Source organism: Diuraphis noxia, unplaced genomic scaffold, assembly GCF_037042655.1.
Source record: "Diuraphis noxia isolate RWA-SAM2 unplaced genomic scaffold, SU_Dnox_SAM2 contig0002, whole genome shotgun sequence".
Lineage (NCBI taxonomy): Eukaryota > Metazoa > Arthropoda > Insecta > Hemiptera > Aphididae > Diuraphis > Diuraphis noxia.
In genome coordinates, this window is record NW_028301712.1 from 68,848,756 (window position 1) to 68,862,446 (window position 13,691).

Here is a 13,691-nt window from a genome sequence, read left to right on the forward strand (position 1 = left end):
TTAGTTAGTTTCTATCCACTCTATGTACGGGAAGATAAACAAATTACTAAAATACAAGCGATGTCCCGTTGAGTGATATTTTTCGTTTTGTCAAGACTCGATCTGGATGAGTATCAAACAATTTAGGTTTTTTGAAACAATTCGTACCTGCAGAGTTTAATGTGTGTATAGGAAATTTATTAACTCCTATTATACATTTATAAAATTAAATTATATAAATAATAAGTTAATAATAGTACTTATTAGTACTTCTGTAATAGTAATTAATGATGTGAGCGATGACTCATCACACACAATATATTGTACGAGTATTATCAACCATATAATTCGTAATTATTCTATACTCTATACACGTTTAGTTAATAGACAATTCAATATTATTAATATCGATTTTATTGATTATAATATAATAGTTTAATACATTTATGATTAATCTGCGGAAACAAATCACAACTAACTATGTATAATGTTTACATAAAATTTATAAATTTAAAATATATTAACTAATAAAATTAACTAATAAAATTTAAAAATTAAAACAACACGGATGATGAAAACATACACAATAAAAATCGTTCACATCGTCCAGGAATATAATAATTTGTATATTATAATATCAAAACTACAAATAGGTACGCGTAGCTCTTGGCAACCACTGTATAATAATATTACACTCTATACGATTAAAAATTATTAAAATTATAGATTTTATTATCAAACAAAAAAGAGGAGGAAGACAGATACAATGTTTTATGGTATAAATCGTCTATTGAACTAATAATCATGAGATGGAAAAAAAATTATAGAATATTTTAAGACTTATCTCGACGTATAGAAGTATAAGAAGTTTAAATTCTTAACGAGTTCTCAACTACAATAATGTATAAATAAGTTTTTATATACATTGTATTTATCACTAATCAATATATAATATATTATTTAGCGTTCATCGAATTATAAATCAAATCACATTTACAAAACGAAACAAAAAAATAGAAATATTCTTACACATAGGTATACAAAAAAAAAAAATTGAGTACTCGACTGTATGTGTTATAATATCATTGTTATACAAATTAATTTAACGTGCAGACACAACTACTTTTTCTATTTTATACTACACAATTGAAACGATACAACATCGAAATCGTTATTAATGATTATTGTGTGAATATTGTCTGATTTTCGTTAGCTAAAGCTAGTAAAGGTATACACTATACACATAGTTAAATAGTTTAGATAACTAATACTTAATTCTTACTCAATTCATATAAATACCTATTATCAGTAAATAAATATAAATATTATTATGTAAATTGAATAATATTATAATGTTATGTTTTAGTAGGTATAACGTTAAGTCTAGGGGTACGTTTTAGTTGATAGTAATACTGTTATTTGCTCTAATTCTTTTTGTAAACGGTTTTGGTATCGCTCTATACACATCGAATTTATCTAACAAATAAGAAAAAAAAACTATCGTATTCATTTTTTTATACGATCTACGCACTCTTTGTCACGATGCATCTTCAATGATAAAAGAAATATTGCACAAGATTGAGTACAGATAATTATTTATAATAATCTAACTAGATAATATGTGTTTATTGCTCGATATATGTACAATAAAGAAAACAAGTCAGTGAATACCAAGTATAGTAATAATGGCTTATAATTGTTTTTGGCTCATTACTAATTATATTCTAAAAATATTGACGAAGACTTAATAATTATATTATATTATGGTGACTCTCTATATGTACCGATTATTATACAGCCTTAAGTTTACTATATATATATATATATATATATCTGAGTGTAATATAAATACCTATTACGAAGCATTTATTTTTTCTGGCTTATTTATAATGCAAAACTAATTTATCTGGACAAGACAATAATATCATTACAACAATAGTACGCCAAACGTATACAGACAATACAGTCTATGTCTTAACGACGAGCATACAATTTTAGTCGTACGCACACGTTATTATAAGCTGCAGCATATAGTAAATTTAATTTTGTGGTATCGGGGAGATTATCATAAACGGGTAGGTAGCTAAAAAGTAAAAATCGAAACGAATCTAACGCGAGTCATTAATTATATATTGTATACACATCATATTATTATAGACCATTGATGTATAAAATATTATGTAATAATCGTAATAAAACAGAGTAATTATAATTAATAAGTACATATAGGTAATGTATTGTTTACTATATTTATATATATAAACTGTGTGGTATGTTGGTATTTATAATTTTTTTTTTTATTTGTCTTGAAATTCTTAATAATTTATGATTCCACATTAAATGCTATTAGCATTTATAATATTATATGGTCGATATCGTACGAAAATCAATTATTATAATTATTATTTATATTATATATATATATATTTACGTTTCGTCTCAGGTGCATTTTTCGATTTTAGTGACTCTACCAATAATAGCAATTATAATAAAAATAATCATGAAAATATGAATATTATATTAATATTATGTTACGTGGTTACGTCACAACAATTATAATGTACACATAGTAATATGGTATATGACAATAAAATATTAAATGCACTTATATTTTAGGTAGGGTATTATAAAATTATTGCATTCGTGCGGATAACGGAATTCAGTGCCATTGCATAATACGACGTATACCTAATGTCACCAAAAACATCAAAAATAATATTATTATATTAAAATAGTTTATCATATATATTTATAATATTGTCCTCTGACGACTGAAATATATTCGAGACGTTTCTCGAGTGTGTGTGTAAGAATCAAAAACGACTAACCCCTAACCATTTTTTATGTATACATGTATGTTTTAATAAACACACGTTTATGCGTTTTGTAAATTTTCGGAAAGAGTGTGTGGAAAAACGAGCACTTAACCACGGTTAGGTTGTTATCAGGATCCATTTTATCCCGACCGACATTCTATAAACGCCCTGAATACACGCGTGTTGTTGTATACCCTGATGTTGTTCAGCGGGTACGCGTTCAGGGCTGTCGGCCTCCTGCGACCGGTGACGCCGGCGGTTGGGGCGGGGACAGCGGTGCCAACAGTGGTGGAGGCGGCGATGGAGTTGACATTGTCGTTGTTGTTGTTGTTGTCGTCGCCGTCATTTTTTCGGCGGCCACCGGTTGTACGGCGGGGAGCAGCAGACATGACTGTTTACATCCCAAAATGCGCAGCTTGTTGTCCCGGCTGAGGCGGGGACTCTGCGCGTGATGCACGGCGGCCGCGCACTGTCCATCCCGCGACGACCGGTGACGGTGCAGATGTTGGCCGGGGCCTCCATCGATGCCTCCACCGCCGCCCGTGGCACCAACACCGACGCCAGTGATGTCACCGCCGTCACCGTCGCTACACTGCTGTAGCATGTCCGTGAACGTCTTATTCTTGGGCGGGACCGTCCGCCGCAGCGTAGGTGTGCGTATCCTGTCTAGACTATCGTCAGGCACGAAACTAGCGTCGTCCAACCACGAACCGGACAGCTGTTGCTGTTGGCTCTGCTCAAACTCGCCCGAATAGATGACGTTCACCGAGCCACCACCGCCGGACGTTTGGTCGTCGATCGAAGACGACGCTCCAAAATCGCATCCGCTGCCGCCGCACTCGTCCGTCATCCGACGGTGGCGGTGCTGATGTTCACCACCAGGCCAGAACGACGGTTGCCGGAACTTGCGTGTCCACGGCCACTGGACCGGATGTTTGCGCACGTACTTGTACAGCGTCAGCAACAAGAATCCGAGCACGACGATGAAGCACAGCGGGCCCACTGTGGCGTATATGAAGAAGTCGATGTCCGCGTGCCGGTCACTCACCACGGCCGACGTCTCTTCCATCGATTGTGGCTTTTGCGATTTCAGTGACATGAATCTCTCCACCTACAGACAGCGTGATCCACCGAAAAAATAAATAAACATTGTTATTTTTATCATCAAATTATTAAAGTACGAGAATATACGATAACACAGATGTCATCATATCTGCATTATGTTATAACTATTATGACTTATAATTAATTTAAACTTTTTTGCTACAATCAATGTCCTAGCATGTAATTAATTATAATTATAAATATTTAATTTATAATATGGTAGGAACTCCTGGATCCTCGCACGAGTTTTCTCGAATCTAGGAAAAATTACCCGGGGAAGAAATACCCACGAAAAAAATGCCCGAGCAAGGAGCAAATAATACCCGAAAGAAAAAATACCCTAGGAAGTAATACTCGATAGAAAAAATACCCTAGGAAATAATACCCGATAGAAAAAATATCCAAGGAAATAATACATTAAAAAATAATAATTATTATTATAAACAACATATTAACAGGTACATTTAAATAAAAAGTACCTACCTATATTCATATTTGATATTATTTTGAGTGAATTAAAAAAATTGAATTCAGTTGTATAAAATAACATTTGTCATAGTAAAAGTAATAATAATTTGGCAACTTTTATAAAATAATAAACGAATGTTAATAATTATTAATATTATAATCAATTTTAAAAAACGTACTAAAATGTCGTGTATGCTGTCGTAAGTGATCAATTATCGTTAATTGAATTCCCATAATATATATTATATATTTTTTTTAATTGTACATATACCCACGACAACATAGGCCTAAAGTGACCCGATAATATTATTTGCAATGGTTATGTATTATTTGAATAATAGGTACCAGTTTTTTTTTTTACGAGTTAGAATTTTAACTGTAAATAATAATTATAAATATAATATAATATACCTCTATATAAGTCTGATCTTTTTTAACCATTATTATGTAATTTTTCTGAATACAAATTATCACCTATAATTTTATATAATTTATAATAATAAAATTATTATATTATTATATTATTTTCATGGGTATTATTTCCACGGGTATTTTTATCAGTGGGTATACAGGATAGTTTTTCCATGGTTATTTTTTCCTCGGGTATTGTTTTTAATTACCAGTTTTCTCGGTGGGCTCAGTAATATTTATTGTATGGAATTTAAAAACAAAAAATTAAAATAATGTAGTAATGTTTTTTACATTTTTACGGTGTTAAATGATAGGTATACAAGAAATTGGAAATTTTAAACAAACATTTTAATTTGAGAAAAAAATATTTTTAAAGATAGATAGAGAATATAGTCTATGATTTATAAAATTTATATATATATTTATATTTTATATATATATTTATATATTATATATAATATAGAATAATATATATATATTAATATAATAATAATAATAATATAATATATTATACATTATTATATATATTTATATTTATATTTATGATCTCTAAAATTGTTTAAAGACGTCTGCTCAATTCTCGAGGTGCTTTCTGAGTTTACTCATATACCGTGAACCTTTCGTGTAACGAAGTCACATGGAGAACAAATAAAAAAAACGTAATATAAAGAGATCCATTTAATAGAATTTCCACATGATTTATAATGAAGTTCATGGTTCTCTAAAATAATTTGTTAAACTGAAAATTTCGTTAAATTGAAGTTTCACTGTAATAATATCATCTTGTACAACAAAAATAATATGTAGTACCTATCTATACTGGCTATACTTCAGAATGAAATATTACAATGTTTACTGCAAGGTTTTTTCAAAGTCAAATAAATAATAAATTTAAAATACAAAGCGTTTCGGTAGTGCAGTAGAGATTTTGCTCCTTTATTTCTCATATTATTTGTTTTGTTTTTGGGTGATCGACAAAGACATAAAATATAACTATTAAAAGTGCGCCGAATAATATTTTAACATTAGGTATTACTATTTTGATCTTTTTACTAGGTATAGTAAGCACATACCTAAACAGACTAATTGTCATAATACTTACAACAATATAGCCAATTGCCTAACAAATAAAATATGAAAATACATTTAAGATTAAAAGTCAATTTCAGTGATTAAGTCCTGAAAGTTAAACAACATAATCCTTAAAAAAAAATGTAGTACACTTATATGGGGAATGGCCAATACATCCATTATTAAAATATTCCAATCATTCCAGTCAATTAGCCTTTGCCTCATTACAAATCCCTCTGATACGCTAGTAATCCTCCCCTCAGTCTGATCTCGAAAAATCCCAACCATTCATTCACTAGATTCTCAATATTATAAACCATTTCACAAAAACACATTAAATCCATTAAATCCCCTAATTTAAACCTCTCCTCCCGAAAACTTCCTGATAACCCACCACGCTGACTTAAGCAAAATTGGCCCAGAGATCTCATCAAGATTAAAAAAAATACAAATACAAAAAAGAAAAATCCAACAAATTTACCCCCCCCCCTCCTCTTAATACTAATTGATACATTTTTATTACAGATTTTATATGTATATATAATATATATATATATATTCTTGTTTGTTCTGATTTTGAATGAATCTTTTGTGATTTGTGAAACAGCGCTAGATATTACGAAATGTATAATTTATAATGTTTGTGTTTAAATAATATAAACTCAATGAAGTTAGTAGGTATGGATATCTTTTTATTATTTACAAATTTAAAATTTTTATACAGACTATAGCTACATAATATGTACGTTTAAATAAGACATAATTTTAAATTGTAAATTAAATTCAAGTCCTATATTTTTAACACACTATTATAAGTATATTTGTTTGTACCTATAAGAGTGATGAGGTATAATAGACAAAACAGCGGTGCACAAGCATTTTCTACAGATTACAAGAGGAATTATATTCTGTTTTTAATAAAATCTTTCTGACATGCCTTAGTATATCGTCATACAAATAGTATTTTAATAATGCCTTTTGTATTTCAGAAATATTAAAAAATAATTTTAAATATTCTACGTATAGCAGGTACCATAATATAAAATGTATTTACCATAATGTAACATTGTAGTATTACACCATATGCTACCAGCTAGTATAGCACGGTTTTAAATTTGTATTAATATTACAATTTAATTTACGTCGGATACTGATTTAAGAATATAAAACGAATAAACGATACCTACAATAATAATATTACGATTAATCCAAATAATATTTAAACGTATTATAAAATTTAATTCAAGATAAATAAATTATTGAGGGTTTAAATTGGTTTATATTTTTAATCTAGATTTACCTTATTTTTTAATATCCGGTAGAGTTATATTTTTGTGTTAACACTTCTGTTCTGGAGCATTAAATTATTTTACAACATAATAATTTGTCGGTAAGTTAAAAATTAATCTCAACTAATTTTTGGCAAAATATATGATTTATATGAACTTTTTTTTTATGTTTTATTTATTCAGATGGATATTCTACGAAAATCATATATTTTATGTATGGAATTATGAATAATAAAACACATATCCAGCTATCTAAGACTCAGATATTAATATTAACACGAAAACGTTTTTTAATATTATACTATTTCTGTTGTCTGAAAGTCATCTGTCGTTAGGAACTTTATTAATAAACGGATGTTAGTAATTATCTTTACCCTCGGGCCTTGGCTTATATTATACAGATATTATAATATTAGATTGAATAATGTTATATTTGTTCGGAATACCTTCACCATATTTGCGAAATTGTATTTTAACGATATATTGCAACCTTTGGAGTTTAGAGTTTAAACGATACACATAATTATAAATACTACCCTATAAAGCCTTAAGCCCCCCGATTTATTCGAATTTAATGATTTAAAACTCTGTATAGTCATTTCGAATACATAACACAAAAATAATAAAAACCTAAACAATTGAAAATATTTTCCTTTAGAGCGTAGTCAGTATAGGTATAAGTACTTAAAATTACTAAAAATTTGAATTTGAATAAATTTATTATAGATAGAAAAATGGAGGTGAACAACGAGTCACCCTGTATATTGTTATTAGTACTGTCGTTGGTGTTTGAAAAAAAAAAGACTACGATAATAAAATAAATGATTTCGCCGTGAAGCTTCTGTCGTCCCTCTGCAGCAGTTCTTCTTATTCGATTTCCATCAAGTACACGCTCGGCACGCATTAGCAGCGGAACGGCAGTGGTCTTTATATCAATTTGCCGTCTGTCTCCCTTCGTTTCTCATTTTCTATCTACCCGTCTACTCCCTCTTCCCACTCTCTTTCGCTTTGTCTTTCTTTCTCTCTATATCTATCTCCCTTTCCAACTCACTATTATTATAGTCCTCTTGTTTTTGTCAGCAACATCAGTGCCAGTGACATGAAGTATGATCCCGGTATGGCGGGCGCCAGTGACACGACAAAATAATGCGTTTTCACATTAAGGGTGGAGATGGACCGTTTTGTAAAGTAGGTCGCTCGCGTCGGTTGATTTCGAATAACTCAGCGAGAGCATTAATTTGTCGAGTGCGGAACAGACTACGTGTATAATGTATATAATACATAAAACGTATATATGTATATATTATAATATATGTACATAGTACTTGACAAATCCTAGACGCTTTTGTTCATCGAACAAATACTGGTGCGTATATAGTTGGTTAGGTTAGGTCCCACAACGGCCACGACGGCTGTTGCAGTACGTTCACATGCGATATATTTTATTGAAACAGGAATTGTTGTGTTCCATCAAATTAAAACAAATGTATTTGACGCTTTTTAGTAAACCTGTAAACCCTCAAAAAGTCCATTGTAAAATGCTACCTACCAAAAACGGTGTATGTATTCGAAATTGAAATTAACTAACTAAGATTTATCAAACTAAAACTTACTTTATTGTATTACTGATGATCGTCATTGACAAGCATTTTAAAATGTTATATAATGTATTGTTATACACTTATACGTTTCTAAGAATATGACAGGCATATATCGCCTAGCGCTCCGCCGGAATGTATAAAAAGTGTATAAAAAAGTAATGTGTACTAAAAAGTAACCAACCACCCTGGGATTTAAAATCTTTATACAAAAAAAAAAGTTTGTTGTAATTACAGCTTAGATAATAATTTATCATAGTTATACTTGAAAGAAAATGTTTTTATAATCTAAATTACCAAAAATTAAAAAAAAAAAAAACAAATTCGGGGTGAGGACATTTTCTGGCGTAGGCACTGCAAATTCTTTAATACGTATAATACACGTAGTCGTTAAGGAACAAATAATATAAGTACCTACTTCCATGTATTCATCATTTTTTAAGGCGTTCTACGATGAAGGAATTTATTGTGTATAAGTCAAGATTATTTTTTAAATTAAAAACATTGAAAATGAATTAAGGAGGTTGCATATTTGTTTCTGAACACTTGACCATAGTGAATGACATACTCAGGGGCCAGGGCCCACTGATTAAATATGAAATTATTAAAATATACAGCTACGAATAAATTATAATAAAATACAGTTGACTATGCAGTATAGTATATGTACTCGAAAAGATAATTCTGCGGATAATTTTAATATCAGTATAATATGTATATGCTTGGGACGCTTTTATGTTTTTTTTAGCATATAGCTAAAATGCGAGTTTTAATTTTAGCCTGTCTACTTCATAAAACCTTTGAGGGTTAATTATTATTTAAACGTTTATATAAATATTATAATTTTTTTTTTTAACTTGTTGACTGTTTTTAATTTCACTTCATTTTATTTTTTTAATAGAGTACGATATGATGAAAATGCAATGGTGAAAAATGAATTTGCATATTATGACGTCATTAGCGTATACCATATATATTATACATAGTTTAATTTTAGGAATGTTGTGTTCGTATGAATGTCGTCATCATATTATATTACACTTCAAAAAATGAATGCGTAAATGACAAGAGTTGTTGTTGTTGTATAAAAGGTCCGTCTTTTAAATTAAATATTACGGTTTTAAAATCTATTTTTTAGAATTGTTGAAACTATAATGGTTCTAACCAAGTTTCTTAATTATAAAAAAAAAATTCTATTTGAACGATGTGATATTTTTTGTTCTCATAAAAATGAAATATTTGTCACTACAAATTTTCTGATAATTACATTTAATCATATACAACAATTTTGAAATTCTAAATGTATAGAATCAAACGTGTTTTTTGGATCACTATAATTGTCGTCATCGTATGTTATATCATTCTTTAAAAAAATCCTATGTTGTGTACAGCGGGAGTTGTTGCTGTACATAATGAGGCCCGTCTTTAAAATGAAATGTTACGATTTTTAAATCTATTTTAACGATGTGAATTTTTTTCTTCTCATAAAAATAAAATATTTTAATTTTTACTACCTGATATTAATATTTATTCAAAAAATATTTTGAAATTCTAAATTTATGGAATAGAACGTGTTTTGTTGGGCCATAATAATTGTCTAGAATCGTAGTTTTTTTTTCCATCAAAAATAACTATGCCAGACAGGGCGATGGCGTAAACGAGCAGTATTGATCAGAAAGACTACACCGAATCGTATTAACCAAACGCACACATACCTTAATATATATTATTAACTGCAGCGTTCGAGCCGGCGCGGACTCGAATTCGGCGAAATAATTGGCTAGCAGTGAAGCGTAATGCACGACAATTATACACACGTTAAAAAATAAAATCGATAGTTTCACGGTACCATAGAAATAGTTTTATTTCAATCAGTTTTGTTTGTCTTTCGAATGTAATTATTATTGTAGTTGGTATAAGTGTTGGAGGGCAAGTGCAGTAAAATAATATTATGATGTTATAATGTTTGTATTTAAAGGGCAGATTTGTAGATTTTACATATAGTTTTTGGCTAGGTTAGGTTAGGTTAAAGCTAGCTCAACGGGGGTAAATAATCTGGACAACTTTTTCAGAACAGAATTCGTAGAAAAAGAATCTACTTCACATATTACAGCATGTTTTAAAGTTACAATTTGTAACTTACAAATATATTTTAACTAAAATAAGGCTGTATATTCCGGATAAATAAATAAATAATGTGTCACTGACCACTTTTGGGGGAAGCAATTTTAATGTAGCGACAACATTAGCGATCTTAATAATCTATATACTATTATAATACCATAGGTAGTTGTGTTATTCACGATGGCGTAAATGCCAACCAAAAGCAACACTACCTACCGTATTAGGCTATTGTATTTTTTTCTTTTATCGTGACAAGTCCACATTCAGTTAGACCACCTTAAGCATATTCACCCGCAAACAGTTTCAAACCTATGGTACAATAATCTGGTCGATTTAAATTCTACAATCTACATCCGACTGGCTATTTTTGTCCGAATTCAACAATTCCATCGTAAAATATATTTAAATATATTTTTATGTGATATTTTATTCCAAATAATAAGAAACGCCCGCGGCGGCCGTTTGTGCGCAATAGCGTGGCTTAACCACTCAGTTGTTGGACTTTAGGGGGGGGGGGGGGGTAAACAGATGTTGCCAGACACTTTACCGACGAAAACTGGTATCCGCCATGGGCGTTTCTTATTAGAAATACAGTAAAATATGATAATATTATATTTTATACAGATAAAATAAATATATTTTTTAAAATGTACTTTTCAACAACAGGCTACAAATGCTCTTAAAATGTATCAACGTAATGAACTAATGACCAAGGCCGTAATTGAAAACTTATTTTTTGGATATTGGACATTTATCATATGTTTACGTTAAAAATATAAAATTTTTTACTTAACTTTTAGACATTTCGTAGAGATTCCGCACCCTTAGACTCCCCCCCCCCTCAGTTACAACCTTGGTCAGCAATTACCTAGTATAATTTGGGGCGTGTACAACTGTATTCTACTAACCCGATATTCTTCTCCTGACAGTTCCATGAGCGTGGCGTTGGTTTCAACCAGATTGTGCAGAGGGTCGTCATCCTCGACCGCCCGATCAGAGATGGCCGCAACGGTCTTGTCGGAGGCCGACGGCGACCAGGACGATAAAGAGGACGACGCAGCAGCGGCGATAGCGGCCGCAGAAGCGGCTGACGAGGTCCGTTCTGAGACGGGTACGACGCTTACGTTGACCATGAGACGGGGAGGGACGACCAACACGCGATTTATCTTGATCTCGTCGTATTCCAATGACAGTCTGGCCGCGAGGTTCAGCTTGAGGTACTTTGCGAAATCGGTGCGCCGCATCTGCGCCACGGTCGAATTGCCGGACAACAGTAACACGAACCACCGGCTGGGCGTGTTTTGATCGGCGGCCAACACTGACGACGATGAGCCGCCACCGTTGCCTCCGCCATCACCGTCATCCATCATAGATCCTTCGGAACGCATAGCGTCCTCCAGCACGCGTTCTTGTTCCTCACTCGCCTCGTCCCACCGCTCGAACAGGCTCTTGTTACCGGCCACGACGGCCACCGTAACCGCCTTGGACGACGGTACCGCGGCTGCACCTGGCTCCTCTTCTGCAATGCTGTTACCCGTTGGTCCTTTTTCCTTCTCTTTACCGGCGTCCTTGGTTAAATATTTTGTGGCCATTGTATAATATCCCTTGTTGGTGGCCACATCTGGCGTGGTCGGGTCGTCTTTGTGGTTAAACCAGCTCTTTAGCATGTTGGCTACAATATTCTTGTTATTCAGGTCGTGATCGTAATCGCCACCGCCGATCACTTCTTCAGTGGTCGTGTCATCCACGGACGACGGCGATGACTTCGATGACGAAGATTGTTCGGTGCTTGTGTAAACGACGTCCGTCCACGATTCCAGTGGTTTGTTAGAAGTAGCCGGCTCCGATTTGGTGGCGATGACCGACAAGTTGCGTCCATCGACCGGCAGGGTGGCCACGGCAGCCGTCTGCACGTTCCAAACCGTTTCGGGGGGTGCAGCCGCGGTCGTGCACGTGATGGACACCTCGGCCGGTGGGGTGCTGGTGCTACCATTGGTAATGTCTGTCAGGTTAGAACTTAAGAAAGCTCCTTGTAGCGTACTGGGCGTCGGTTCTTTTAACGGGTTTGTCGCTTCGTTTCTCGACGATAACGTTACTTTGTCCTCGACGGCCACTCCGACGGCCGCAGCGTCCACTGTTAACAAGAAACAAACATGAGATTATAAAATTTTATCGCAATCGTGGACTCACAGTTTGCTTAACGTGTATGGATGCCTATGTTTATTGTGTATCGAGACTTTTGGTTTTCAAAGACTTGAAATTGTATTTTGATCAAATTCGGTAAATCTTCATTTTATATTTATTATTTTTACATTAATTTTTAAATTAGAGCAATATTAATAAATATCTCAAATTTAATTATATTTATTTTAATAATTTTTACGTTCACTGGTACAATGGTTTATGTTGTGATTTAAATTTTAGTTTATCAAATAATTTGTTATTATTAGGTACTTGAATATTATCTTACGTATAAAAATTAATCACTATTTACCAGGTATAATCATCATGCGTGAATGACTGGACCAAATTAACTAAGTATTTTAAAAATTTTCAACCGTCTTCGTAGCCTATAATAAAATTTTGGTAGTAAGTCCTATTTTTAAAATCTATTTCAATGTAAGTGTTCAAAAACTGGTCTTATTACAATATCTAGCTGTCCCGCGAGGCGTTTCCCATGAAGAAGATTTACTTATTTTGTTTATTTTATAGGTACTACTTAATTTATGGGTTTCTAAAAATTTATCTACAAACAATAATATTAATTTTTTTGTCTAGGGGTTTACATAAATAAGTTTTTTATGAGCCAAACGGGAGCCAGCAACATACAA

General features: G+C 32.2%; 1 protein-coding gene across 1 annotated transcript in view; it reads right to left on the reverse strand.

Annotated features, from left to right (window-relative positions):
* Positions 1-375: 375 nt before the first annotated feature.
* Positions 376-13,691, reverse strand: part of LOC107172797 (uncharacterized) — a 40,301-nt gene continuing 26,985 nt past the window's right edge. Inside the window, exons 3-4 of the mRNA XM_089219515.1 lie at positions 11,769-12,994; positions 376-3,906 (exon numbers count right to left, since the gene is read on the reverse strand). Of these exons, the coding sequence (XP_089075641.1) occupies positions 3,016-3,906; positions 11,769-12,994 (2,117 nt within the window). The 3' untranslated portion in view covers positions 376-3,015. The remainder of the gene's footprint in view (positions 3,907-11,768; positions 12,995-13,691) is intronic.